Here is a 27,287-nt window from a genome sequence, read left to right on the forward strand (position 1 = left end):
TGGGGTCTGGAGAGGTGGCTTAGCAGTGAAGGGTACTGACTGATTTGGCAGGGAACCCAGGGCCAGTTCTGAGCACCCACACGCTGACTCATGGCCCGATAATCCTAGTCTCAGAGAATGTCTTACGGCCTCAGGCACCGGGTGTGCAGCATGCATTCATGCAGGCAAAGCACCCATACACAAAATACTTTTTTAAGGTGTCAAATAGTGGCCAGTTGGTCATGGCACACACCTTTAATCCTAGCACTTGGGAGGGAGGCAGAGGTGGGTGGATCTCTGTGAGTCCAAGGCTAGCCTGGTCTACAGAGTGAGTTCAAGGACAACCAGGGCTACACAGAAACGCCTGTCTCAAAAAATACTAAATTGTTTTCAGCCTGTTTCAGGACTAAAGTTCACAGTATGGGAGAGGGTCCAAATTTGAAGAAGTGAGAAGCAGAAGTTATTTAAATTTTTATTAAATATACTCTCTTGGCACAAATCTTTAAAATATATAAACATTATATATAAACAAAGTATCTTCATGGCATCAAAATAGAATTCCATACTAGACCCTGACCATGGAAGAGGGCAGCCACAGAGGCCAAGAGCCCCCCAGGCCAGAACCTACTTGGGAGGCATATGGGGAAACAAGAAGATCAGGAACCCATAACACCTTCAACTCTCCTGCCCAGCCGGCCGCCCTGTGTCGGGCTTGGCCCAACCATCCACATGGCGCTACCTGCTGGGGTGGCCCAGGAGCCTCCTGGTGTGGGGTGCATAGCCTCTCCATCCCAGTATGGGGGCCAGGCAGAACACTCGGAAGAGGACAGTCTCTCAGCTACCACAGGCTGCTGGGATGCCTGGGCATATGGTAGGGACAGCCTGTCAGCCATCTGCAAAGTAGTCGGGGATGTGGCCAAGAATCACAGGCACAAGGTAAGAAACACTGAAAGAGCAAGGACTGCAAGGAGGGCTGAAGATAGCTGGGGTCAAGTCACACTGCTCAGGTCCTACATGTGAGATGCTGCCATCCAGCTCTGCAAACCTAGCTCAGCTGAGCCAGAACCAATTGCACAGGGCAGCGGTTTTGTGTGTGAAGATCCAGGGCAGGACAAATGGAACACTAGAAACTAGAGGCAGGAGGATTGCTGCAAGTTAGAGGCTAGCCCAGATAACACTGAGGAGCAGGCTAGCCAGAGCTTCTGACTAGGTAGAACTGTCTCAAAGGCTCTAAATCAAGAACCCCAGACATCAGGAGAGACATTAGATTCCCATGACACCTAGGAGACCACAGGGAGTTGTCCTTGGGGTCAGCTGGCTGATGGTCCCCAGGTGCCCTGGCCTTTCTTTACTTTCCAGGCCACAGATACCTCTGTACTCATTCACATAGGAAAAGCTGCCCATCTTAGGCCTTACTTGGCCTGGCTGAATGACTGTCTCAGTGGGGACCAGGAACCCACAGGAGGCCCAGAGTTCTGGGTTGGGCAGTTTCAAGAGCTTGAGCCCTACCTCCATGAGTGCTATGCATATGAGAGCCTTTGGGCCTGCAAGAGGCCTGGGTGGTGTGCTTTGGGGTACACTCCCAGGTGAGTGACTTCCACATGGATATCTCCAGCGGGGTCTGTACCTGACCCCTTGCCTGGTGGCCGCAGGGCCTCTTGGAAAGGTTACAAGCCAAGTAGCTGGCAAAGGTCTGGTGCAGCCCTCAGGAATGAGATGGGCACAGTACTCTAGGGAAAAAGCTATGTGAGCAAGAGCAGCCATCTGTCACCTGGAGAGGATGGGCAGGCATGGTGGAGGACTGAGGGACACAGGTACCACTGAGCAAGCTGTGACCCTCCAGAGTGTGGCTTTGAAAAAAAGGCCATCACATCTGCAGGCCAGGCATGGTCATAGCAACAAGGGATGGGCTCTGAGCCCAGTGTGCCAATGGGCACTAGAATCAGCAGCAGGTCAGAGGACACAGGGCCAGGAAGTGCAGTTGACCCCTTAGGGGCCTTTGGGTAATGGCCCTAGGAGACTCACCAGCCACTAGCAAGGAGCTGAAGGGAGGGGCACAGCCAAGATCCATCATCACACTGTCACACTCTGAGGGCCAGCACCTTGCTATGGGGTCCTGCAGCCCCAAGCCAGGTCCCGTCCTCAAGGCACCACCAGCACATGGCTACATGCCCTCGATCTGCCAGCTCACCGTCTACTGTTGTGTGGGTCTAGCTCTGCAGCTGGCGCAGCAGGATCTGCATGAGGTCAAAAGTGGTGAAGCTGATTCCCACAGCAATCGGGCCTTTCAGCCAGTTCATGCTCAGGCCCTTGTAGAGGCCCCGCACCGCACCCTCTTCGCGTACGATGGAGCGCAGCGTGCTCAGGATGGAGCCATGCTGGTGGCCTGTGACACCTGCAGTCTGCATACGCCGACGCACCACATCCAGAGGGTAGGAGGCTGACTGCCCGATAAGGCCAGCACAGGCCCCGAAGACCATGCGCTCAAAGGGGTAGGGCTGCGGGCGGCCACTGTACTCTGCAAGGCAGAGGTCACATGAGTGTCATGCTTGCAGAACCTAAGCCCCAGTGCCTGGCCACCCTCTCTCAAGTTTTGTGCTGGGAATGGGACCCAGGGTCTCAGGCATGCCAGGACAATGCTCTGATTCACACTCAAGCCTAACATAGTGAGACTTACAAGGTCACCCAGGCTACATGTGTAGTAGTTTCCCCTCATCTATGGGGGTATAGGTCCCCGTCCAGCAGTTTTCAGTGCCCCATCATCTGTGGGGGCAAATTCCAAGCTTCTCCATGGACGCCTGAACTCTTAGAATACAGGCTATACGGCTTTCTCCTACCAGGAGGACGGGGTAAGCTAATGACTGACTTCAGTAAGCTAATGAGGACTGCGGCTGCAGGGGCAGCTGTGTGGGTGTGGTCTCCATCCTGTGTCCTGCAGGGGCTACGGGCGGGGGGGGGCATTTACTGCTCCATGAGAGCCAGTGCCTAGCACAGCCCGAAGCACAGGGAAGAACAGAGAAGTGTGCTGCTGTGCGTTCTCAGGTCACGGCGGCCAGGGGTCACCAACCACCGGCTGCAGGCACAGCACAGGCTGCAGAACCTCTAAGGACAGGTTCTATCAGTTGGCTGGTCAGTTGGTGTTCTATGACAGAGTCTCACTGGGTAGCCCAGGCTGGCCTCCACCTTGTGCCCATCCTTCTGCCTCAGCCTCCTGAGTGGAACAGCAGGCACCACACCCAGCTAGACTGAAAAGGTTCAGCATCCTGCATTTGTGCGGGGTGTCACTGTTGCCAGCTAAAGGCGGTGTGCACAGCATCTCCGCATCCAGGCGGCCTGCCTTGCTGGAGGGTGAACTGTGGGAGATGGTGCAGATTCCACGCAAGCACTGCACCACTGCACAGAGGGGACGCAGGCACCATGCACTGGGTGCATGGTGAGGGCCCAAGAAACTGTCCCTATAGATAGGCCACTATCTTTCCAAACAACTGAGTTTTTAATACAGGGTCTTGTTATGTAGCACAGGCTGGCCTTGAGCCTGCAGCAATCCTCCTGCCTCATTCTCTGGAACAGTTAGATCACAGATGCACCCACCACTCCTGGATTCTGAAGCAATTTCAGGAGTGGTGCCCACAGACCCAGTGAGAGGTTTAAACTTCCCCAGATATTTATTAGTTAAATACTGAGGGTTGGGGGTAGGGGCTGCTGCCTGTTTGCAAGAGTGTGAGAGGCTCTGGGTTTTCTCCCTTGCATATTACAAGTGTAAGGAGGCAGGCCTGGGAGAGTTGGAGGAAGGAGGCAGATCTTTGTTTGTTTGTTTGTTTGTTTTTCAAGACAGGGTTTCTCTGTATAGCCTTGGCTGTCCTGGACTCACTTTGTAGACCAAGCTGGCCTCCAACTCACAGCAATCCACCTGCCTCTGCCTGCAGAGTGCTGGGATTACAGACATGTGCCACACTGTACCAGGCTTGAAGAAAGCACAATTTAAGGTCTACTACAAGGCAAACTTGAGGCCATCCTGAGATACATAGTGAGACCCTTTCTAAATAACTGAATAAAAACTAATGAACACATTAAAAGTTATAATCTAAGCTTCTGGGTTCCACTGGACATAGGGTATTTTGAATTGAGCACTGAGTCCCTGCCTGACCTCATGTGGCTCTGAATGATGTGGGGTCCACAGAGACAGCTCCCTGAAGTCCCATCTCTCCTCTCATCTCTCCTTACCTCTGTGCAGGCTCTTCAGTGACTCGTAAGTAAAGAAGCTGAGTCCCGCATAGGGAATGACACCCAGAACAGTGGGTGTGAACCCAAAGTACAGGGTCTTCAGCCCTTCTTCTCTCGAGATGCGAATGAAGACGTGAAAGATGTTGCTGTACCTGCCAGGACCATGTAACAGGACTCAGTGTCTGCACACCACCACTCCTTCCATCTAGGACAGAGTGAGGGGACTCCATGGAGACTATACCTGCCCTGCCTCCCACACTGCAGTCACTGGGCTGGCACCAGGGCCTTGTACATGTGCCAGGCAGGTGTCCTGAGCTGCTAAGTACACCAGGAAGACCTCAAACTCATAGAGATCCATCTGCCTTTGCCTTTCATTAAAGGTGTAGGCCACCACAGCCAAGCTACCCTTAGGTGTTTTTAGAACAAATGATGCTTTCTGGAACCCTGCAGATCTCACACATAGGAGGGTCCTCAGCGTGTACCCCCACATACAGCAGCATGGGCCCCATGGCAGGACTCACATCTCTTTGGGTGTCACAGCCATCCTTGCTCTGACCAGGTCCAGAGGGTATGTGAGGGAAGCAGCGGTGGTTCCTGCCAACGCGCCAGCCAGAAGGCGGGGCCATGGGGGCAGTGCTCTGTGGACAGGCAGAATAAATTGAGACCTGGGTAGGAGCAGCACCTGCCCACCCCTCAGCCTAGGGGGACACAGAGGAACATGACACCCAGGTCAACATGACAAAGTGACTGAGCTTATGGGGTCACTTAGACCAGCAACAAATGCAACCTCCTCTCCCTCCCCATCTGCATGAGTGACATGTCTACTCCAAGGCTGGGCTACATCGTGCCCTACACTCTTGGGACTCAGATCTGGGGAGAGGAATAAGCTAATGAGGGTTGAGAAGATGGCACAGGGCAGTGACGTAGAGGAAGGAACGGAGGGTAGGGTGAAGGATGTGGCCCCTCCTGGAGGAGGGGTTAGTGAGGGGCAGAGCATGGGTGAAGAGGGCAATGCGACAGAAGCCTTAAAGTGTGTGTGTGTTGGGGTTAATGAGCGGGCCTCAGCGAGGAGGGGTGGGGCCAGGCGGGCAGGGGCCCAGCAGGCCTTACTCTCCACGGAAACCATAGTAGCGGCCCAGGATGCGCTTGTATTCCTCGTGTGCGCTGAACTGGATGGCAGCATAAGGAATCACTCGCACCATGGTGGCCGAGTTCCCGCGCCATAGGCTGAGAAAGCCTTCGTTGAGGTAGGTGAAGTAGAGGAGCCGGAAGGCCTCCTGGGGAAGACAGGGAATCAGCACCTCTTTGCCACCGCAGGCCCTGAGCACACCATGCAGGGAGCACCTCAAATGCAGACGCTGGGCGGTAGCACCCCACTCTGGGCCTGCTCGCCTGTAGCAGCCTAAGCTGTGATCACGAGGAGCTTCCAGCACCCGGTTCTCAGTCCCCCTCAAATGCTGCAGTGATTGACAGAAATGGTGTTGCAAGGCTGGCTGGGAGCCGGGCACACCCTGCATAGTTGTTGGTCTGACAGGGTGGCTTTCAAAAGCATTCTAGCGGGAGGGGCTGTTTAGAGGTATGGCACACAGAAAGATAGGCTTTGAGGTCCTACCCCTGAGGTATGTTACAGTGGCAGGACAGGAGCCTCAAATGTCCCCAGGAGACCTATGCATGAAGGTCTTCTTGGAAACCTGTTCTCCCAGGCCACCCCATCCACCCAATTCCTCTAGCAGCTCACCTTGGCAGAAAATCTTTTTGAAGACACTGAAACAAACAAAAGCACAGAAGATCATGAGGTGTGACTACCAGGTTTCTGGGTCTGCAACCCCCACACTCAGGGCTGGGCCTGACCTGCACTCGGGGCTTCGTGTGGGTGGTGGACAGAATGGGCTGGGGTGAGGAGAACCTCTGGTGTGGCCAGCAGACACCCCATCCCAGCCCCTTTGTAAAGCCTGAGTACATCTCCATCCTTTAGCACAGAACCGACACCTCAGGCCGAGTGCTACACCCATGCTCAGACAGCAGGTGATAGGGACTATGATCCCTCACAACAGATGGCTTGCCATCCCATCCATCTACTGACCAGCCAGGGGACATAGTAAGTGTGAGCGCCCCTACTTTAAAGCACATGAGGGGCAGCAGTGGTGGACAGCCCCCTTCCCAACAGCTGATGGAGGCTGCCACCATTTGACCATCAGCAGGAGGTTCAGCCTTGCTCAGGCCTGGCTGGCCCTGACACAGTATAGCACCCAGGGAGGAACATGGGCTCTGGGATGTGTCCCCCAAAATTACATCCATACCCTCATCCAGGTCTCTGGGTTTGAAAACAAAGTCTTTGTGGGTGTGGCAGACTCAAGGCACACAAAGGTGACCCTAGAGCAGTGACTCCGAAGAACATAGGGGCTGGGTGTGCTAGCAAACACAAGTGATCACAGCACTTGGGAGGCTAAGGCAGGAGGATTGTTGCAGATTCAAAGCCAACCTGCTGTACAAAGTGAGTCTGAAGCCAGCCCAGGTTCAAATGTATTGGGGCAGTGGGAGAAAGGAGGCGGTGCCTGGCAGCCTTCACACTGTACAAGGGCAGGGGCATGGCTGTTACCTTGGAAGATGATCTTGGTCCGGTCCAGGGGGGCTACTGCTGTCTTGGCAAGTGCACCAGCCAGGGCTCCAGACAGCAGGGAGCTGAGCACTTGCCTGTGGTCTCTCTGCAACAGAACACAAGATCAAGGCCACATAGAGGCTGGAGGAGCGGCTTACCAGAGGGCCAAAACCCAGAGAAGCACCAAGAGCCTTTAATGTTTGTGTTCTCTCATGCACCCACGTGCACGGAACCTGTGTGTATGGAGGCCAGAGGTCAGCGTCGGTTGTGCTACTCTATCACTATTTTTTGTTTCTCAGTGGATCTGGGGCTTACTGGACAGTCAACAGGTTCTGGGATCCTCCTGTCTCTATGCGTCCCTGCCCTAGCATGGACTCATGTGTGCACTCACGGTTCCATGTAAGTCTTGGGGGTCTGAACCCAGGTCCTCATGCTTGACACTTTTTTTGGCTTCATCTCACAGACATCCTCCTGCTTCTGCCTCCTGAGCCACGTAACCATCATTTCTCCCCACTCTGAGACATGGTCCAGACTGTCCTCAATCTTGCAATCCTCCTGCCTCAGCCAACCAAGAGGAGACAACAGGTGTGCACTACCATCTCTGGCTCACCTCTTTCATGGTCCTCATTCAGCCTCAGTGTTGTCAGAAAACTTGATTGGACTTGTGCAGTTAGCCCCTGGGGGTGAGGGTGACAATTACCCCTGTAAGTTGTCCTGAGCTGTTCTTCCTACTTCCTGGTTTGCATGATCCCCATGTGCAAGCTCTACCTCCCCATTCCCACCCCTTGTTCATATAACTGCAGTGTGGCACTTTAGAGACAATTTTTAAAATTTGTTTTTTGATTCTTCGAGACAGGTTTCTGTGTGTAGCCTTAGCGGTCCTGGAGTTGCTTTGTAGACCAGGCTGCTCTTGAACTCACAGAGATCCATCCTCTGCCATCCAAGTGCTGGGATTAAAGGCATGTGCCACCACTGCCTGGCCAATTTTTTCAAATTATTTATTTTATCTTATTTTATGTTCACTGATGTTTTGCCTGCATGTAGATCTATGTGAGGGAGTCAGATCCCTGGAACAGGAGTTACAGATAGTTGTGAGCTGCCATGTGGGTGCTGTGAGTTGAACCTGGGTCCTCCAAAAAAGCAGTCAGTGTTCTTAACCACTGAGTCATTTCTGCAGCCCCTACAACCATATTGGGGGGGGGGGGCGGAGGAGCAGGGTTTCTCTGTGTAGCCCTTGTTGTTCTAGAATTCACTATTTAGACCAGGCCGGCCGGAACTCACAAAGATCTGCCTGTCTCTGCCTCCCAAGTGCTGGGAGTAAAGGCATGCACCAGCACTGCCCAGCTGAGATTTGGGGGCTAAGATCATAAGTGTGTGCAATGTGCTGAGCTGGTAATTGTCTCCTATATGGAGCTACCATAAAGGCAGAGAGCATACACAAGTAATGGCCATTCGGCAATGTTGGGGATCCAATGGCCAGTAGGGGGTGATGTTGAGAGTTTAGTGGCCAGCAAGGTTGGGTTCCAGTAGTAAAGGGTAGTGGTGAGTGGTGATTGAGAGAGTTCACTGGTAGTGGTGCCTTTGGAGAGTCCCGAAGGATCTCTAGAATGCAGGTGGCTGTGTACAAATCTTTTAACTTCTGTCAGGCCTCTAAAGAACTATGCCTAAGTGCCCCATTTGTGACCTCCAGCTGGCCCTGGTGAGTGCATCCTCTTGTCCCTGTGGCAGTCCCAGGTGCCTCCTGTAACTCAGGGAAAGGTTAAGAGGATCACAGGGTACTGCCAGCTCAGCCACTGACTCCACGGACTTTGAGACTGTTGGTGTAGCACCTTCCAGGCCCTAGGGAGGCCTGTAGGCTGCATCAGCCTGTTTTGGGTCCAGCAAGAGGGCAGCCATTAGTGGCAGATGTCCACAGAGAACAAGGGTGGGCCAAGCTGACTGTTCTGCTGTTGCTAACGCTTTGAGATGGGTCTTGTTTACAGCACAGGCTGGCTTGGAACTCACAATCCTCAAGCTTCAGACTCCTGAGTGCAGGGGACAGATGTATTCTAGCATAGCCAGCCCAACTCTCACTTTCTGAGGAACAGTCTCCTTCAACTGCAGCAAGAGCCTCAGGGATGAGCCTGCCATCACTGCTCTGCATTCATCAGCTCTCCAAGTGCCTCCCCTAACTATGGGTAGGGAGTTGGCATCATACCAAATGCTGGGCCTGGCTGGATCTGTGCACCAGCCTGAGGTTGACACCTCAGGCAGCAGACATCTTCCTGTGATGCATCATGGTCCTTACTTGCAGTGACATAAATGGGTACCTGCTATGCAGAGGGAGTAAGGATGGCAGGGACTGTACTATGTTCTGCTGGCTCAGTGGGGATCCCAGAAATCATCCTACAGCAGTGGTTCTAAACATGGGGGTCCTGGACCCTTGGGAGGAGTATCAAATGATCCTTTCATGGGGTGGGGGGTGTCACATATCAGATACTTACATTATAATTCTAACAGTACTAAAAAACAGTACTAAAGTTACCGCTACACAGTAGCAATGAGATAAGTTTATGGTTGTGGGTCACCACAATACGGGGAGCTGTATTAAAGGGTCATAGCATTAAGAAGGTTGAGAACAACTGTCCCTCAGAGAGATGGCACTACTTGCCTTTGAGGAGACGGCCCCAGATAGGACAGCTTCGGCATCCTCGCGCAGGTGCACAGAGCCTTCCTGCACACCATTACCCATCCCAGGCGTGCTGGACAGTGGGAGGCTCAGTCCTGAGGAACAAGAAGGTCTGGTGAGATGAGCTGGACTCAGCCAGATGGCAACGGTTCAGCTGAGGGTGGCTGCTGACTTCCCAGGCTCATCTAGGCTGGCTCTGATGGCCTTTACCTTACTTGACGCTTGGCTCTCCATCCCCAAGAGGGAAAAGATGTGTCCTTGACCTTAGTCAGATTCTGAGGCCACTATACTCTGGGTTGATGGCTTCAGCAAAGCAAACATTCTTTTCTGTTACTTGCATATGACCATCACAGAAGTCTGTTTTTCTGAACTAGTGCTAGCTGATCAGAAAGGGTAAAAGTTCTGTCTGAGGCCACACAGCAGGGAGAAGATCAGGACACCCTTCTGACTATCACCAGCATGGCATGGCAGGGAATGGAGGTCAGGGGACCCATATGCTCAGAACCATCTAGCGCCAGCCCCATCACCAGTCCGGGGTGGTCTAGACCCAAGGGCTCCATTCATGGAGACATGATTCTTTTCCTCCTATGCCAGCTGCTTGTTCTCTGCAGAGAGAAGTCACGTGAAGCCTTGTTTCTTGCGTTCTCCCTGAGCAACCACCTGTGCTCAGGCCTCACCTTCTCAGGCCATTGGATCCCAAGGGAGCAGGGAGAAGAACAGTAGAGATAACACTGTGCACCAGTGTTCTCTGAGGTCTCAGTTTTGCACAATCCAATCACCAGACTTGGTGGTGCCTATCACCTACCAGTGTGGGAGGCTGAGGCAGGAGGACCTGAATCCAAGGCCAGTGAGCTTAAGGTCAGCCTGGGGACAGGGAAAAGTAAAAGAGGGATTTGGGTGGCTCAGGAGAGAGCACTCGCCTAGAACCATCAGTGTGGAGATAGGGCCTAGATTGCTCATGACTAGCCTAGCATACTTGGGGCTCAAAGCTTAATCCTCATTGTGGAAAAAATATCCAATCAAACAGGATGGGAGTGTGGCTCAGGAGGAGAGCTTGTGTGTGTCTGGCAAATGCTCCCATTTGTGTCTGGAGCACCATTTCAGGACCAACAACTGAAAGTACAAATAGCTGGGCATGGTGGCGCCTGCCCAGTGCTGGTAATCCCAGCACTCTGGGAGGCAGAGGCGAATTGCTGTGAGTTTGAGGCCAGCCTGGTCTACAGAACAAGTCCAGAACAGCCAAGGCTACACAGAGAAACCCTGTCTAGAAAAAAAAAAAAAAACAGTACAAGTAAATGAAATAATGTAACAAATCAGTACAGTACAATGTGATGATGAGCAGCTAGGGCGGATCTGCAACATTAAGGACAGCAACAGCACTGGCTGTTAAGCCCTATGCTCCCTGCTCTGCCCTCAATATGGGCCTGAGCCTGAGTCCAGGAGAAACAGAATACACATCCCTGGTCCTGGGTGCTATAAGAAAGCAGGTTGAGCATAATGGTGCACACTCTGAATTCCAGTACTCAGGAGGTAGAGGAAGGCAGGTCTTTGAATCTGAGGGCAGTCTGATCTACATAGTGAGTTCCAAGACAGCCAGAACTACATAGTGACAACCTGTCTTGAGCAAACCAAAATAGATAGATAGATAGATAGATAGATAGATAGATAGATGAAAGAAAAAAGAAAGCAGGCTGAGGCTGAGCAGGCCACAGGGAGCAAGCCACTAAGCAGCATTCCTTCACAGCCTTTGCATCAGCTCCTGCCTTCAGGTTCCTGCCCTAACTTCCTTCAGTGATAGCCTGGGACCTGAGCTCTAAGCTGCAATAAACTTCCCAAGGGGCCCTCCTTTGTAGAGAAAGCCATACTTGAGAACCATCATCCACCATGCAACGTGGGCTTATGCCACGGTGTGGACTGAGGATGAGATGGGTCCCAAGAGGATTTGGAGCTACAGCTAGGCTCCACCTGCAGTCCCCTTAAAAATAATAATTACCAAGAGGCTGAAGAGATGGCTCAGGGGTTAAGACTGCTTGCTGGCCACTCTTGCAGAGGATCCAGGTTTGATTTCCAAGCAGTCACATATCGGCTCACAAACATCTGTAACCCCATTTCTAGGGGACTGGACACTCATTTCTGGTCTCAGTAGACACTGCACACATGTGATGCCCATGCAGGCAAAACACCCATATACATCAACATAAAAACAAAATTATCGTAAATAACCAGTGATGTAAAAAGACGAAAATGAGGGTTTGGGCTACATCTCAGCTGTAAAGTTCTGGCTTAGCAGTCAGGGAGCCATAGTTTCTGATGCCAGCACCACATAAAAGCAGGTGCAGCAGGGCATACCTGTCACTCAGGAGACTCAGACATGGGGGTTTGCATGGGTTCAAGGACAGCCAGGGCAACAGAGTGGGGACCTGCCTCAATTGAATAAATAGATAAAATGAAAATGACCCAGGCATAGTGGCACAGCTGTAATCCCAGCACTCAGGGAGGTAGAGGCAGGCAGATCACTGTGAGTTTGAGGCTAGGCTGTCCAGGATAGCCTACACAAAGAAACCCTATCATTTTTTTATTTTAATTTATTTTTTACTCTTCAATAGTGTTTATCTTTTAATTTTTATTTTATTTTTATTAATTACAGATTATTCACTTTTATCCCAGCTGTAGCCCCTTCCCCAATCCCCTCCCAATCCCACCCTCCCTCCTTCTTCTCCCATGCCCCTCCCAAAACCCTATACTGAAAAACACAAACAAACGAAAACAGAAAAAAAAAAATAAAAGAAAAATGAATGGGTAAAATAAAGGCTAAAAAACAAACAAACAAACAAACAAACAAACAAAAAACTATGCTAAATGAAGACTAACACCTCCTGGCCCGTGCCAAGTGTCATGGGCTGAGTTTCAGATGTCTATGACTGTGTGGTAACTGGCCTAGTAACCTGGCTCCACTTGCCTTTGGGGCAGTATGAGCAGACAGAGCATAAGCAGAGTGTTAAGGGAGGCACCTTCTGGAGGGCTTTGTGCTAGCTGGTTTCCTTGGAGACCTTCTTGGCAAGGCTCACATTTACACTCACCAACTCCTCTCCTCAAACCCGGTTTCTGAGGCCTTTGGCGAAATGTTTCCCATGGCCTCTGTGTTGAGTATGAGGTTGGGGATCAAGACATATATCACAGACAGGGCACAAGAGCAGCTACTGTCTGTCAAATGCCAGACCCATTCTTATCTCACCTGTTCTACAGACAGGGAGCTGGGGATAAAACTGATAGAGAATGCATCTGAAATCCTCAGGAGAGGGGCTTCGGTCATGGCTCAGGGGTGGAGCTGTGCCAGGAATCCCCCAGCGAGGGGCTGGAGGATTCAGGGGAGGAGCATCTGTCTAGAATTCTCTAGTGAAGGACAAGGGTGTGAAGTGGGGTAACATCCTAGGCCATGGATGGCTGCCCCCTACTCCCCACCCGACTGTCAGCACCCTAAAATCTACAAAACAAAGGAACAAAAACAAAAACTGTTTTGTATGTGAGGAGGCTTCTGGCGTCCTCCTTCTGGAGGAGGGTAACAGTGACAGTGACTCCAGGTGGTTACAGGGGTCCATGGTTGCTCACTTACCCATGACTGAGGCATTTCCCTTATTTTTCCGAGCTCAGTCAAGCCTAGCACAGGACTCCAAAGCTGCAGATCTCTTACCTAGGGAGCCAAGTCTTGTCCTAGAAAACCATGTGTTCTTAATTAAGCCTTCACTAATCCCAGAGGAGCAGCCATGGACTTCAATTCCCAAACAGACAGAACATAACCCTGTCACAGGCAGTGTCCTGAGCAGCTCAGCACCCTGGATGCTAGCTCCAGCACTTGGGAAGAACAGCTCATGTCCAGGGATGGGGACAGAAGTCAGTGTCTGGACCACATTAATCAGCCCCTGCTGTTGGCTAATGACATAGGCCGCCTGGTAGAGGAAAGGGGAACCACACCTGAGGGACTGCAGCCAGGATCCCTATCCCTACCTCAGCTTGTTGGCTTTCACAGGCCTGGAAACAGCCTGAGGGAAACAAGTCTGAGAGAGAATTAGAAACTAAGCTTGTGTGATTTTTAAAATCTTGGGACAGAAAATGGTGCTTAGTGGGAAGGTGATTTCCTGGTCTATGCAGTGTGCTGGCCTCCATCTTCTGCACTGCCAAACAGCCTGTCGCCCAGAACTGGGAGGCTGTTGCAGGAGAGTCAAATTCAAGGCTTGGGCTCTATATAGCAAGACTTTCTCAGGTAAAAATAATCACTCTGGCCTCAGTGAGATACAAGACCTTGCAGGCAAGGAGGAGCAGTAGATGAGCCATCTGGTGTCTGGAGCTCCTGTCCTTAGGCAAAGCTGGGCGGGGTTAGCTAGAGATGCCAGGTCAGGACATGGTGTAGTCCCTGCACCCACACTGGGATGTAAGGAGTCTGGTAGAGTGAGTGTGGCCATGTGTGGGGCTCTGCTCCCCAGCAGCAGATAGGTCAAGTGGACAGTGACCCATGGTAACTTGAAAAGCAAACATGGGAACTGTCTGCAAGAGCTGAGGGTGTAGGCAGCTTGCTGAGCAGGCGCCAGGCCAAATACAAAGAACATTGGCATTAGGCATGCTTGCGGTTTCGTAAACAATACAGTGGGCCGGCTCTTTGTTATTTATTTGCACTCTACGCTGTATTCCAGCATTTAAGGAGGGCACACTCAGGGTCTAGGTAAACAGCAGGGACCCAGGCTGAGGGTTTGATGACTTAACTAAAACCAAGCTCACATGTAACAGCAGATGGCAGTGTTGTTAGCTTGGCACTACAGCCAGGCTCTGTTGGGGATCTACTGATTATTCCTTTGTATTCTTCCCCAGTGATAAGCAGTTAGCAGTCACACACTGTGTCCAACCACCCCCATCCTGTCTTCCTGGATCTGTTTTATCTCTGCTCTCCTCTCCTTGGCCTCTGTTGCTGAAGACCTGATGCCCATGGGGACACTGGCTGTGTCTAGTAGCCCTGCCCTTCTCCCAGTGCTGGACAGATTAGCTGTGCTCTTGCAGTGAGCCTGGGAGGACACAGCATAGGGTTTCTCTGGGTGCTCAGGCTTGGACCTCCTGGTTAAGGTAAGGTCAGAGTCTCCAGGTCAAGTGGCCATTTTGCTACCTCTGTGCTCTGCTCTCTGGGATCACTTTGCTCTGGGGGTGGAGGTGAGGCCAGATGAAGTGCCAACTATGGAATGGAGAAAACACTGGCCTAAATGACCCAGATATGTTTACAGGAATAGATATGTCTTCTCTCCTGTTTGTTGTTTGTTTGTTTGTTTGAGACACAGTTTCTCTGTGCAGTCCTGACTGGCCTGTAACTCACTTTGGAGACCAGGCTGGCCTCAAGCTTGGAGAAGATCTACCTGACTTTGCCTCCCAAGTGCTGGGATTAAAGGCTTGTACCACCACCACCCTGTGTTGGTTTTGTTTTTTGAGACAGGGTCTCACGTAGCTTTGGAAGTACTTAAACTCCTGATCCTCCTGCCTTAGCTTCCTAAATGCTAGATTCATAGATGTGCTATACCATGCCTGGCTCAAAGTCAATTTTATCAGTACTAGGGGTTGAACAGCTTCCTGGGTGCTGAGAAACTGCTGAATCACTGAGGTGTATGCACAGCTCTCCCCTACTCAATTTTCTTCTCTTTCAGACAGGGTCTTGTGCAATTCCTTGAGGTTGGCCAAAAACATGCTGTGTAGCTGAACACAGCTATAAACTCCTAAGCCTTCTGCCTCTACCTCCTGTGTGCAGGGATCACGGGCATACATCACCACACCTGGCTCATACTAACTTCTTTTCAGTACTAGGGTTGGAACCCAGGACCCACAGGTGCAGCAAGCACTCTAGCTATGGGCAATCTTGCTCTTTCCCACTGTTTTACTCAGGCCATCCGTCCACTGCTTAAATGAGCAACTGAGTGAGGAGTGATACAGTAACAACTCACAGGTCAGATAAAGAGCACATGCTTAACCTGTGGGAGGCCTTGGATTCTATCCTCAGCATCCTTGACTGTCAGAGCCTGGCTACCCAGGGAGGCCCAACACCTGTGTCACTGCTTGAGAGCTGCAGCCACCCCCTCCTATATGTAGAGGGGCACCTTCTCAGCGACAGGATTTCCAAGCATACCGTGGGTCCTATATTGACAGCCATTAGAAGCCAATTACCATCTGTCTGCAAATGATAAGGGCTGTTTTCTTTTCTAGATCAGTTTGGTACATCTGGCATGGTGGCTGTTACCTGCTAACCCTGACTGTCTGCAAACCTCAAAGACAGACAGGAGCTCCTCATTCTGTGCTTTGGAGACTATAATTGTCACCCTGGCTGGGAACTCTATGTATGCCTCACAGTCACCCAGACAATGGTGGCCACAGCACACTTGCCGACCCAGCACTTGAGATCTAAGGTACAACTTCCGGGACAGTCTGGTGGGATACATGGCAAGCTCCAGGACAGCCTGGACAAATTAGCAAGACTCTGTCTCAAAGACGAAAAAGTACTTAGACAAGTGGGGATACATATAGCTTGGGGAAGATTGCTTGTGTCTGGGTTCCATCTCTAGTACTGAAAAGAAAAAAAGAAAAAGAAAGGCCAGCCTGAGACTTTCCTTGAAGCCTGGTGATCAGAGGTCAGTCTCTGGAACACACTTGGTGAGCTGAGAGAACTGACTCCTCTGACCACCACACACATGTTGTAGCAATATACCCTCCCCAGTGGAGTGACATAAATAAATAATTGTATAAAAAGTCACTGCCCTGTACTCTTGCCCCCACCCCACCCCTGTCACAGTAGCCCAAGGCACTCAAGCCCTATGCTGAGTCCCCTTTCGCTATTGTTCCTCATCCCCAAAGCCTAGGCCTCACCACATTGGGTGTGTATGCTATGCACCTGCTCACTTAACAACTATCTATTTAGCAGGTAGGTGGACATTCTGAACTCCATATTTTCATGCTCCGCTCTACTAGGAAAATCTTCTGCATCCTCTGAAGCCTATCCTGAAAATCCCATCCACACTGTTTCTGGTGCTGAATATTTAAGAAGTGGCCCCCCTATCCCTTCTACTTGATTCCCACTTAGGCCGGGGGTTCCTGGAAGGCCTAGCAAAGGCCCAGATGTGCAACACCTGCATGGTGCTTTAGCCTTTCCAGCCCTGTTCCTGCCCTTGAGCATGTCTCCAAGGCTACCCAGTGCAGCTCTTCCTGCTGACCCTCCCAGGTGGGAGCAGATCAAGCTGCTGACAAGACAGAGGCCACATGTGAACTCACTATACCTGTTTTCCACTCTGTCACTCTTCCTGGGGAAGGGGTGTGTGCTGGTAAGTATGCCCACTTCAACAAGGAAGACCCTTTATAGCCAATGGACCAAATGGGCATAAACCTCCCCAGCCCACTGCTCCCATATCATCTTTCTGTTTGTTCGTGAGACGGGTCATACTGTGTAGCCCTGGCTGGCCTTGAACTCAGGGATCCTCCTGCCACTGCTTCCTCATCAGTGCGACTAAGAGAGTGTCACCACACCTGACTTCTATATTAGAGAAAGAGTCTTATATACGGCCTTAAAATCAACTAGCTAACAGAGGATGACCTTGAACTCCTGATCCTCCTGCTTCCACATCCTGAGTGCTAAGAGGCTACTTCTAGCTGTTCCCTGATATGTTTCAGTGCCATGTGCTCTGAAGAAAGGCCTGGAAGGCAGCAGATCGTCCTCCCACCATGCCGGGAGCTGGCACCAGGACTGTTTTCCCCAGGGGGTGATGAGGGGACAACACACCTCAGAGGAGGATGCAGTGGCTGAGGGCCAGGGCCTCTGTGGTCCACCCCTGCACTTCACTGCCGGGCATTTCTCAGGCCAGCAGCTACAGGACCCAGGGACCCTCTGGGCAGGATTCCTAACACCAGCCTAGACTTGCTGCTGAGAGTGGAAAGTTTGCTGCACCCACCCACTCTATAAAAAGAAAGCCACACCTGAACAAGCCATGAGTGGTCATTGGGGCTGCTTCTCTTGTCTTATGTCCCTAAACAATACCATGTTTTAGCTGAGACTCATACACTGTCAGATGACTTGTAGTCTTAGGACCTCGTGAGGTCAGGCCAGACATCTACAGCTACTCAGGTAGCTACAGCAAGAGGACTGAGCACAAGTCCAGGGGCTGGAGGCACAGCTCCAAGATTAAGAGTACTAGTTGGCTGGGCATGGTGGTACAAATCTTTACTCCCACTACTCGGGGAAGCAGAGGCAGGTGAAGCTTTGTGAGTTCAAGGCTAGCCTGGGTCTACAAAGTGTATCCAGACTAGACAAGGCTACACTCTGTCTCGAAAAAACAAAAACAAACAAAAAAGCACTAGTTGTCCTTGTAGACAGGGGTTTGGCTACCAGCACCCACATGGTACCTAACAACCACCTGTAACTTCTGTTCCAGGAGATCTGATGCCATTTTCTGACCTCTGATGGCACCAGGCATGTGGGAGGCACAGAACCATCCATACACAAAAGAACAGAGATCCAGGCCTAGGCTATGGTGTGAGACCCTTTATCAAAATAAAACATAAAAAACAGCGGGGGTATAGCTTAGAATTCTATGGGAGAGCGCTTGCCTAACATGCACAGTGCCCTGGATCCCACCCCCAGAACCAGAGATGGAAGATGTCTATGGGAGAAGGCAGGCATGGCAGCACATACCTGTTTCCAGCACTGGGAAGGCTGAGGCAGGAGTATCACAAATTCAAGGCTAGCTTGATGTACATGGTAGAATCCTTGTCAGAAAGAAAAGAAGGAAGGAAGAAAGGGAGACTGTGAAAAGGGAAGGAAAGGAGAAAGAGAGACAGAGATGAAGGGCTTAAAGATTTAGGAACCAGCACAGGACTCTGGAACTCCCCAGCATGACATGAGTAGCCTTTCTCTGACTGGATTCACTCTTGCTGTGTGCTTGTCTGTTTTGAGACAGGATCTCAAGCAGTCCAGGCTGGCCTCCCACCAGGTACATAGTAGAGGATGACATTAAATCCCAATGTGGAGATGCTGAGTGCTGGAATCTCATGCCCAGCTGTCTTTGTTAGGTTTTAGACAGGATCTCGCCATGTGGTCCAAGCTGACCTTGAATCTGTGGCCTCCTCTTGCCTGTTCCTCCCTACTGCTGGAGTCATAGGCATTTATACCCCCTTGCTTGGCTGAGCCCAGTGTTTCTGTCAGCAGGATGGCTTGTGGGAGAAGCAGCTAGCACACTTCTGCTATAGGCAGTACCTGGCGGCTTTGTCCACACACCTCCTGTATTCACTCTCTATAGCTGCCATCACTACCATGCCTCAGGTGATGTGAGACTGGGGAGAGTTCTCTGTTTGGCTGGGAAGCCTGGTGGAGGTGCTGGCAGAACCAGGTCCCTCTGGAAGTTCAGGGAATAATCTGTCCCAGGCATAGTAGCTGCCAACAGCCCTGGAGGGTTTTGGCTTATAGCTCCATCATTCCAGGAGCTTCTTCAGATCCTACTATCCCTCTCCCTCATAGGTGTCTCTGTGTCATTTCTCCTCATGAGGATGCCAGGTATGAGGTTCTGGACATCCCTAGATCCACACTGGGCCTCTTGTGTTTGATCCACAGCATTTACATTTTTTCTCTATGCACATAAACTTAGATAAAGTCTCATTTGTAAGTCAGTCTCCCAAGTGCTGGCCTGTGGCATGGTGCTTACTTAGCTCACAGAGAAAGCTGGATCACCAATAATGAAAAAGCAAGACAGAATGTAGTAAATGTTGTGTGTATGTCTCCTCTGCTCCTCTCCACAGAATAAAAGCCCCTGGTATATGAGCACACTGCAAGATGGTCACAGCAAAGGTGCCTCAGTGAGAAAACAGATGTCCAACAGGCACATTTAAAAATAGCTTAATGACCCAGGAGGATCAACAGGGGACAACAGACTACTTCTCCACTCTGTTACTTGGTACTTTTTTCATATATACTTACTTTCTTTTCACACCACATGATACTTTTCTTTCCTTTTTATCTATTATCTATCTACTTGTTTATTTATGAAACAAGAATTTTTTTTTTCCTTTTTTCGAAAGAATATTCTCTGTGTAGAGGCAGAGGCAGGTGTATCTCTGTGTGTTTGAGGCCAGCCTGGTATTCCAAGGGAGTCCAGGATAGCCAAGAGAAACCCTGTCTCAAAAACAAACAAACAAACAAACAAACAAAAGACTTTTCTGTATCCCGGGTTGTCCTGACACTTACTCAGGAGACAAGGCTGGCCTCAAACTCATAGAGATCCTCCTCCTGCCTTCACTTCCAGAGTGCTGGGATTAAAGGCATGTACCACCATATTTGCTTTTTTATTTTCTTTCTTTCTTCCTTATTTAAACACACACACACACACACACATATATATATAGAGAGAGAGAGAGAGGAGAGAGAAAGAGACAGGATCTTACTCTGTAGCCCAGGCTGGGCTGGAATGCTCTATCTTCCTGCCACAGCATTCTGGAATTACAGAAATGTACCACCTCCACCACAACAGAATATTACTTCTCAGGCATTTAACACTTAAAATTAAAAATGCATTTCTGGGGCTGGAGAGCTGGCTCAGCAGCTAAAAGCACTGGCTGCTCTTTTAGAGGACACAGGTTCCATTTCTGGCACCCACATAGCAGCTCACAACCATTTGTAACTCCAGTTCCAGAGGATCTGACTCCCTCTTCTGGCCTCTGCTGGCACTGGACACACATGTGCATAAACATATGCAGGCAAAAAAATTTTTTTTGACATAAAATAACAAACAAACAGAAAAACCTTTTACTCAATTTCTGAGTCCAGAGAGATGGCTTGGTGGGTACCTGCGCTTGTAAAAGCAAGATGACTTAAGTTCTAGGTGTATAGAGGGCTCAAAGGTAAGAGAGGGGGTTGCTGCCAATTCTGATCCGCTGAGTTCCACCTCCATAGTCTACATAGTAGAAAGAAAGAAGCAACTCCCCCAAGTCTTCTGATCTCCATCAACACCTGCTCCAAGTCACACGTACCCCATCCTCCCACAAATAAATAAATGCATGTAATTTGAAACTTTTCAAAGAGGATTTGAGTTCAAATCCCAAGCACCCACAAGAAAATTCTGGCATGACCCTGTATATACATAACTCCAATGTTGGCTCCTAGCAAACCTAGTCAAAATTCAAAACGTCAGGTTCAGTGAGAGACCCTGTCTCAAGGGAATAGGGTGTAACATGATGGGAGAAGATATCTAGCATAATGCTCCACATACCGTGCACAGGTGCAAGCATACACCACCACCACCTCTCAACAGACACAAATGCATTTCTGGTGCTGGGGAGGTGGCTTGGTGGAGGACATGTGTCACACAAGCCTGGGAACCTGAGCTTCAACACTGAGGAGCCCCGTGAAGCCAGGAGGACTGGTAGGTGTGCATCTGTAATCCCAGTGGTAGATGGGAAGTGTAGACATGAGAGTCCTGGAAATCAAGGGCCAGGTAGCCTGTCCTACAGTGCTGAGAGCAAGGGGCTTAGTCTCAAGCTGAGGTGGAAGCTAAGGAGGACGCCCAAGGTGTCCTCCAACTTCCAGACACACATGACCTGTGCATGTGCACTCTCATGCAGAAATGATTTAAAAAAATGAGTAAATAAAATGCATGTTTTTGTGTGATGATAAGAATGGAACCATGGCTTCACAGGATTGGGCAGGCACCCTACATCTGTGCCATGCCCCAAGCCAAAAGCGAAATGATTATTTTTTTCCCTTTCCCCAACATAATATTTTTGCTAATTATTTGGGAATTTCATACAATGTACCCTAATCATACTCGCTTCCCATTCCTCCCAGGTCTACCCTCCCACCCTTGTGACCTGTCCAGCCCCCCATAATAATAAAGAAAAAAAAACAAAAGCAAAAAGAAAAACAAAAAACAAAAAACAAAACCCCACCAAGTCCAATTTATGGCCCAGATTGGTGTTGAATCCAGTCATCTTCCAGCTTCAGTCCCTTGAGTGCTGGGATTACAGGTTTGGGCCCCATGCCTGAGTACAAAATGAACTTTTAAAATTAATACATTCATTTATTAACTTTGAAGAAGATGTATTTCTTTTTATTTTATGCATATGAGTGCTGGCCTGAAGGTATGTCTGTGCACACACGTGTATGCAGTGCGTGCAGGAGGCAGAAGAAGGTGCTGTCTTCACCGGGGACTGGAGGCAGCCAAGCGTGAGTGCTGATGGTCTAACCCTGGTCTTCCTAAAATGTAGCTCTAGCTTATATCTACTTAATTTTTAGACAGAGTCTCACTACATCGCCATGGCTGGCCTGGAACTCTCTCTACAGACCAGGCTGACCTCAAGGAGATCTGACTGCCCCTGCTTCCTAGGAGCTGGGTATAAAATTATGCACAACCACACCAAGCCCTTTTCTTTTTTGAGCCAGCCTGAGACAGGGTCTCATATGGCTCAGGCTGGCCTCAGACTACCTTGCAACTGAAACTGCTCTGAATGTCTAATTCCTCCTGCCTCTACCTGCCAAGTTCTGGGGAAACAGGCATGCACTACGTACCACATCTGGCCAGAGATACATTTTTAAAATAATCTCCCTTTTTACTATTTATTTTCATCTTTATTTTTTAACTTATGTACGAGCATGTGAACAGGTGCCCATGGAGGCTAGAGGACAGCACGCAATCTGGAAAGGAGTCACAGGCAGATGTGATCTTCCTTGCAGGTGCTGGAAGCAAGCTCGGGTCCTCTGCAAGAGCTGCCAGGTCTCTTAAATCCTAGGCCAGCTTCCAGCCCTCTGCAAATGCATTTTTTTAATGCCATTTATTTAGGGAGGGAGCATGTGGAGGTCAGAGGACAACTTAAGATACCATATGGATCCAGAGGATGGAACTTAGGTCATCAGGATGGCTGCAGGCGCCTTCACCCACTAAGTCACTTAACTAGCTTTCAAAGAAATAAATATTAAATAGCTAGGCAGTGGTGGCACATGCCTTTAATCTCAGCATCAGGAGGCAGAGGCAGCTGGATCTCTGAATTCTAGACCAGCCTGGTCGCTTCTATAGAGTGAGTTTCCAGGCAGCCAGGGATATGTATCCTGTCTCACAAATAAACAACAAATGAATCTGGGAGCATAGCTTCCTGGTAAAACACTTGCCTAGTTGCTATCAATCCCTGACCTTCTTTCCAGCACCAAAACAACAAACAAGTGAATAGTTCTTCTTATGTGTGCATGGGTATGTGCATAAGTATGCATACATGTTTGTGTGGGGTATGTACAGATACATGTGTGCCTGTGTGCACACACGCATTCATTTTACATATGTGTGTCCTTATCAGGTGCCTCCCTCGGTCACTCTCCACCTCATTTATTTACTGTGTGTGTGCATGCCACAGTGTATGTAGGATCAGAGGACAACTTGCAGGAGTGCCTGTAGGACTGAACTCAGGTCTTCAGGCTTTGCAGCCAGCATCCCTACCTGCTAAGACATCTCGCTAGTTAGTTTTAGTTTTAAAAATTATTTTGTTGCATATGGGTGCATTGCATGCATGTATGTTTATGTATCACTTGTAGGTAGTACCTAAGGAGGCCAGAAAGCAGCTTTAGATCTCCATAGAACTGGAATTACGGATGGTTGTAAGCTACCATTCAGATGTTGAAAATTGAACCTGGGTACTCTTAATAGCTCAGCTATCTATCTAATCCAGCAGTTCTCAGCCAGTGAATCGTGGACCCCCTTTGGGACCGCCCCTTTGGGGGGCCCATATCAGATATCCTGAATGTCAGATATTTACACTATAATTCACAACAGTAGCAAAATCACAGTTACAAAGAAGCAATGGAACAATTGATGGTTGAGGGTCCCTACAACATGAGGAACTGTATTAAAGGGTCACAGCATTGGGAAGATTGAAAAAAAAACTCATCTAGCATTATTTCTTAAACCTTATTTCTCTCACTGGCTTGGAGTTTGACATGCCAACCTAGGCTGTCAGGCCAGCAAGCCCCAGGGATTCACTGGTCTCCACCTCCCCAACCTGGGGTTCCAGACTCTTCTCTTCCATAGGCTCTATGGGTTGAACTCAGATCTTCATGCTTGCACAATAAGAACTTCTGTCAGCTATCTTCCCAGCCTTGCTATTGTTTTTCTTGGGTACCTTATCCTAAAATATCAAGACCCACGTTGGGGTGCTGTTTAGAATGAGGTCCCATCTTCTGTGTTAAGAGGGAAATCAATCCCAGCACCCCCACTCCAGGATGACAGGTCACACTTTGTCTCCTCTCCAAGGTTTCTCTTGGCACTTTGCAGAGAGGGACTGGGAGAGCACTGACATTGTATTGTGAGGCCTGCTTCCTGAGCCAGGGCATTGAAGGGGACAGATCAAAGGTTCTCCAGTACTGCTGCTAACCTGCACAGGGCCAGGTCTGAGCCCTTGATCCTGTCCCAGATGGCTACTGGAGGAAGCAGGCCTTCCACTTTCTCCCTGACAGAACAATGGCCAGTTAGGCCCCTTGGCCTGGCCCTGGCAACTACACCTAAACATGAAGAAAGGGGTTACTCTGCCTGGCTGCACAGCTGGGACCTAACCTATCATGCTCATTCCCACTGGCCCCCTCAGAGGTAACAGCTTAAAGAGCCACCAGTGAGGCACCTGCGACTCATCTGGGCCCTGTGCAACAAGAGCCTGGGCAGATCCCACAGTCAGCTATCATCTTTTTTGATATCTGGTTTTTTTGTTTTGTTTTGTTTTTTCTTGACACAGGGTCTCAAGTAACCCAAATAGACCTTGAACTTGTTATGTAGCTAAAGATGACCTTGAACTCCTAATATTCCTGTCTCTACCTCATAAATGCTGCGATGGTAGTTATAAGCACCAAACAGGTACTTCTGAGGTTTTTTGGTTGTTTTGTTTGTTTAAACAAGGTCTTACTATGTAGTCCAAGCTGGCCTCAATATTTTCTCAACTTCCCTCATACTGGAATTACAGGCCCTCACTACTATACTCAGGTGGTTAAGATTAATTTATTGTTGTTTTGTTCTAATAGACTCTTGCTTCGTATCACAGGCTGACCTTGAGCTCAAGACCCTCTAGCCTCAGTCTCTCTGGTACTAGGATACAGGTGTGCATAGCATGCCTGACAATACTGATTTATTGAAAATGGTTTCACTATGTAGCCTTGGCTATTACTAAAACTCACTATGGAGACCAGGCTGGCCCAAACTCACAAAGATCCATCTGCCTCTGCCTTCCAAAAGCTAGCATGTACTGACTTTTTTAAACTACACATATCACTTATAAAATCAAAATTTAGTTTTATGTACACATGCTATATATATGTATATAAAAGAATGTGTACAGAGGGGCTGAGCAGATGGTTTCTCAGGTAGGAACTCTTGCTGCAGGCAAGTGTAAAGAATCAAATTCAAATCCCCAGCACCCATGTAAAAAGCCAGGCATGGTTGTTGGAGCAACACTAGACATCGTCCCCTGACCTCTGTTTTTGTACAAATATCTCACATACACCACACTCATACACAAAAGAACTATGCATACAACTCATGCAGACACAACCATATATATAAGTATATACACCATGCACATATTAATATATAATAACATATATTAATAATACATATTAATATATATATTTAAGGCTGGGGTGAAACCCAAGACCTTGAAAATATTAAGGAAGCATTCTACTGAGCTGTACCCCATGACCTTGCTTGAAATCGAATGGAAAGTCCCAAAGATTACAGTTTCACAGGAAAAGCTGAAGGTGACATGACCAGGAGGAACATTCTGGCACTGGCCTCAATGAAGGGAGAGACCACTGAGGGTGACAGCCTCACAGGAAATAAGACCTTTATTGATTTTCCACAACAAAGCACCATCATCCCTCTATGCTGCACACGTGTGACTGTGACTCAGGGGAACTAAAACATTTCCAGAAAAATCTTTCTTCCCCGACCCAGGCCCCTACCTTTTTGCATTGAAGCTTTAAGCGGTTGAAACATTAGCCTTCCCCAAGTCTGAGAAGTATTTCCGTACTGTTGAACAGCGGCAAGGAGCTTGGGCAGGTCACGGAGAGGGCCGGGTCTGACGGCAACAAACAGCGCCCCAGATGTTCAACACTCCCCCATCCCCCACCCCGGCCGGCCTCCACCCCCGCCAGGGCCTGGAGATACTCCTCTCGGGCAGCCACCTAGGGGCAGTCCCTTCCAGCTAAGCGTTTCCGGATCCAATCAGTCACGACTTGGGAGAAATGCCTTGGAAATGGGGTGGAGTGTGGTGGGGTTCCCCTCCTCCACCAGCTCCAGAGATAAACACAAGCAACCAGTCACTGAAAGGGGCTCGCAGACAGGGCTCAAAGGGACAGGCAGCGCCTGCAGCATCATCCAAGGGCTTCAGACTTGTGGCTGGTAAAACAGGGATCACTCTGAGCATCAGGCTGATAGGATTATTCGAATCCAGAAATTACTTGAAAGCTGTCAAGCCTTGGGTTTTTTTGTGGTTGTTGGTCTTTTGAGACAGGGTGGAGCTAGAGCTAGATATGAGCTCCAGATCCCCTGCTTTCACTGCCAAGTGCTGAGATGACAAGTGTGTACCTCCATACCTGGTTTTTGTGGTGTTAGAGATGGAACCCCGAGCTTCAAACAAACACTCCACCAACTCAGCTCCAGACCATGCTCATTTCATTTTTGTTGTTGTTGAAACAAACTCTCAAAGAGTGCAAGCTGGTTCAAATTCACTATTTGCAAAGTCAAGGTAACCTTGAACTCCTGATCCTCCTACCTGTCCAGGGCTGGGATGACAGATGCAAACCACCATGCTGTCAATCTTTTAAAAAAAATGTATTGCATTAAGGCCGTGCGTGCGTGCGTGCGTGCGTGTGCGTGTGCGTGTGCGTGTGTACAGAGTCCATGTACAGGTCAGAGGACAACTTCTGGAAGTCAGTTCCCAAAAACAGTTTGCTGAGCCACCTCGCCGGCCCTCAAGCACTCTTTATAAGACTTGACCAACAAACAAATACAATCAAACGAAGAAGTAGAAAGAGACTGAAAGCACTGCTGAAACACTGAGGGAGCCAGGCGCAGCAGTGTGCACCTTTAACCCCAGCCCTGGCCAGGCAGGGGCAGGGAGACGCGCAGGCCGGCCGGCTGCACACAGTGAAAGCCTGTCATCAAAACCAAACAACCCCACACAACTACACGGGGGGAGACGAGAAAAACCATTTCTAAGCCGCAAGGGGAAAGTGGGATGGGCTTCGGCAGCGGAGCGCTGGCTGCGTGACGGCCGGGCGAGGCCCGCAGGTGCAGGTGTGCAGCGAGGCAGCCGCAGCCGGTGGCACCGGAGCCTGCGCCCGACGCTTCCACCCGGGTCCGGCGGGGAACACGCGCGGGGCTGAGGAACCTGCCCCAGGATGGGCCGCCGCGGCCCGGGGGAGGGGCGTGGGAGCAGCCGCCTCGGACTCCCGGGGCTTGTCACCGCAGGGCGGCGCGCTGTGAGCTCAAGGTTCGGCCTGGCCCGGGGACCCCGAGGACGCCGAGCGTGTGAGGGGCTCTGTCACCTCTCCGCGCACGCGACTCTGCTGTCACAGCGAAACGGGCCCGTGCCGCGCCTCCGCCCGGAGCGGGCCGTGAGAACCCCGCCACCCCGCGTCGCGCCCGGGCGCCTGCGCTCCTCGGGTCGCGCTCACCTGCCCGGACGCGCCGCCGCCGCCGCCGTCGCCGCCGCCGCCGCTGCCACAGCTGCCTCAGCCGCCGCAGCCCCGCCTCGCGCCGCCCGAAACTGCAGGCCCGGGCGGGG

The 27,287-nt window shown here is 50.2% G+C and overlaps 1 protein-coding gene across 2 annotated transcripts; it reads right to left on the reverse strand.

The window, feature by feature from the left end:
* Window positions 1–438: 438 nt before the first annotated feature.
* On the reverse strand, window positions 439–27,276 carry Slc25a42 (solute carrier family 25 member 42). Of its 2 annotated transcripts, none has more exons than XM_021638121.2 (8): window positions 27,178–27,276; window positions 9,453–9,565; window positions 6,803–6,908; window positions 5,942–5,967; window positions 5,314–5,480; window positions 4,725–4,841; window positions 4,204–4,355; window positions 439–2,497 (listed from the first exon to the last, which is right to left on the reverse strand). In XM_021638121.2, the coding sequence occupies exons 2-8, from the start codon at window positions 9,531–9,533 to the stop codon at window positions 2,190–2,192; spliced, it is 957 nt and encodes a 318-aa protein (XP_021493796.1). In that variant the 5' UTR covers window positions 9,534–9,565; window positions 27,178–27,276; the 3' UTR covers window positions 439–2,189. The 2 variants fall into 2 exon arrangements, with proteins under 2 accessions (XP_021493796.1, XP_021493795.1); XM_021638120.2 differs by lacking the exon at window positions 27,178–27,276 and adding an exon at window positions 25,462–25,611.
* Between the last annotated feature and the right edge of the window lie 11 nt (window positions 27,277–27,287).

Source organism: Meriones unguiculatus, chromosome 4, assembly GCF_030254825.1.
Source record: "Meriones unguiculatus strain TT.TT164.6M chromosome 4, Bangor_MerUng_6.1, whole genome shotgun sequence".
NCBI classification, from domain to species: Eukaryota; Metazoa; Chordata; class Mammalia; order Rodentia; family Muridae; genus Meriones; species Meriones unguiculatus.

Bases quoted from the DNA above. Each gene is read 5' to 3' on its own strand.
- Slc25a42 (XM_021638120.2), bottom strand. From the start codon at position 25,495: ATGTTTCAACCGCTTAAAGCTTCAATGCAAAAAG. The intron at 9,566-25,461 runs GTAGGGGCCTGG...CTTGTTCCTCAG, and splicing joins TAAAGCTTCAATGCAAAAAG to GACTGAGCCTCCCACTGTCC. The intron at 5,968-6,802 runs GTAACAGCCATG...TGTTTGTTTCAG, and splicing joins GACCAAGATCATCTTCCAAG to TGTCTTCAAAAAGATTTTCT.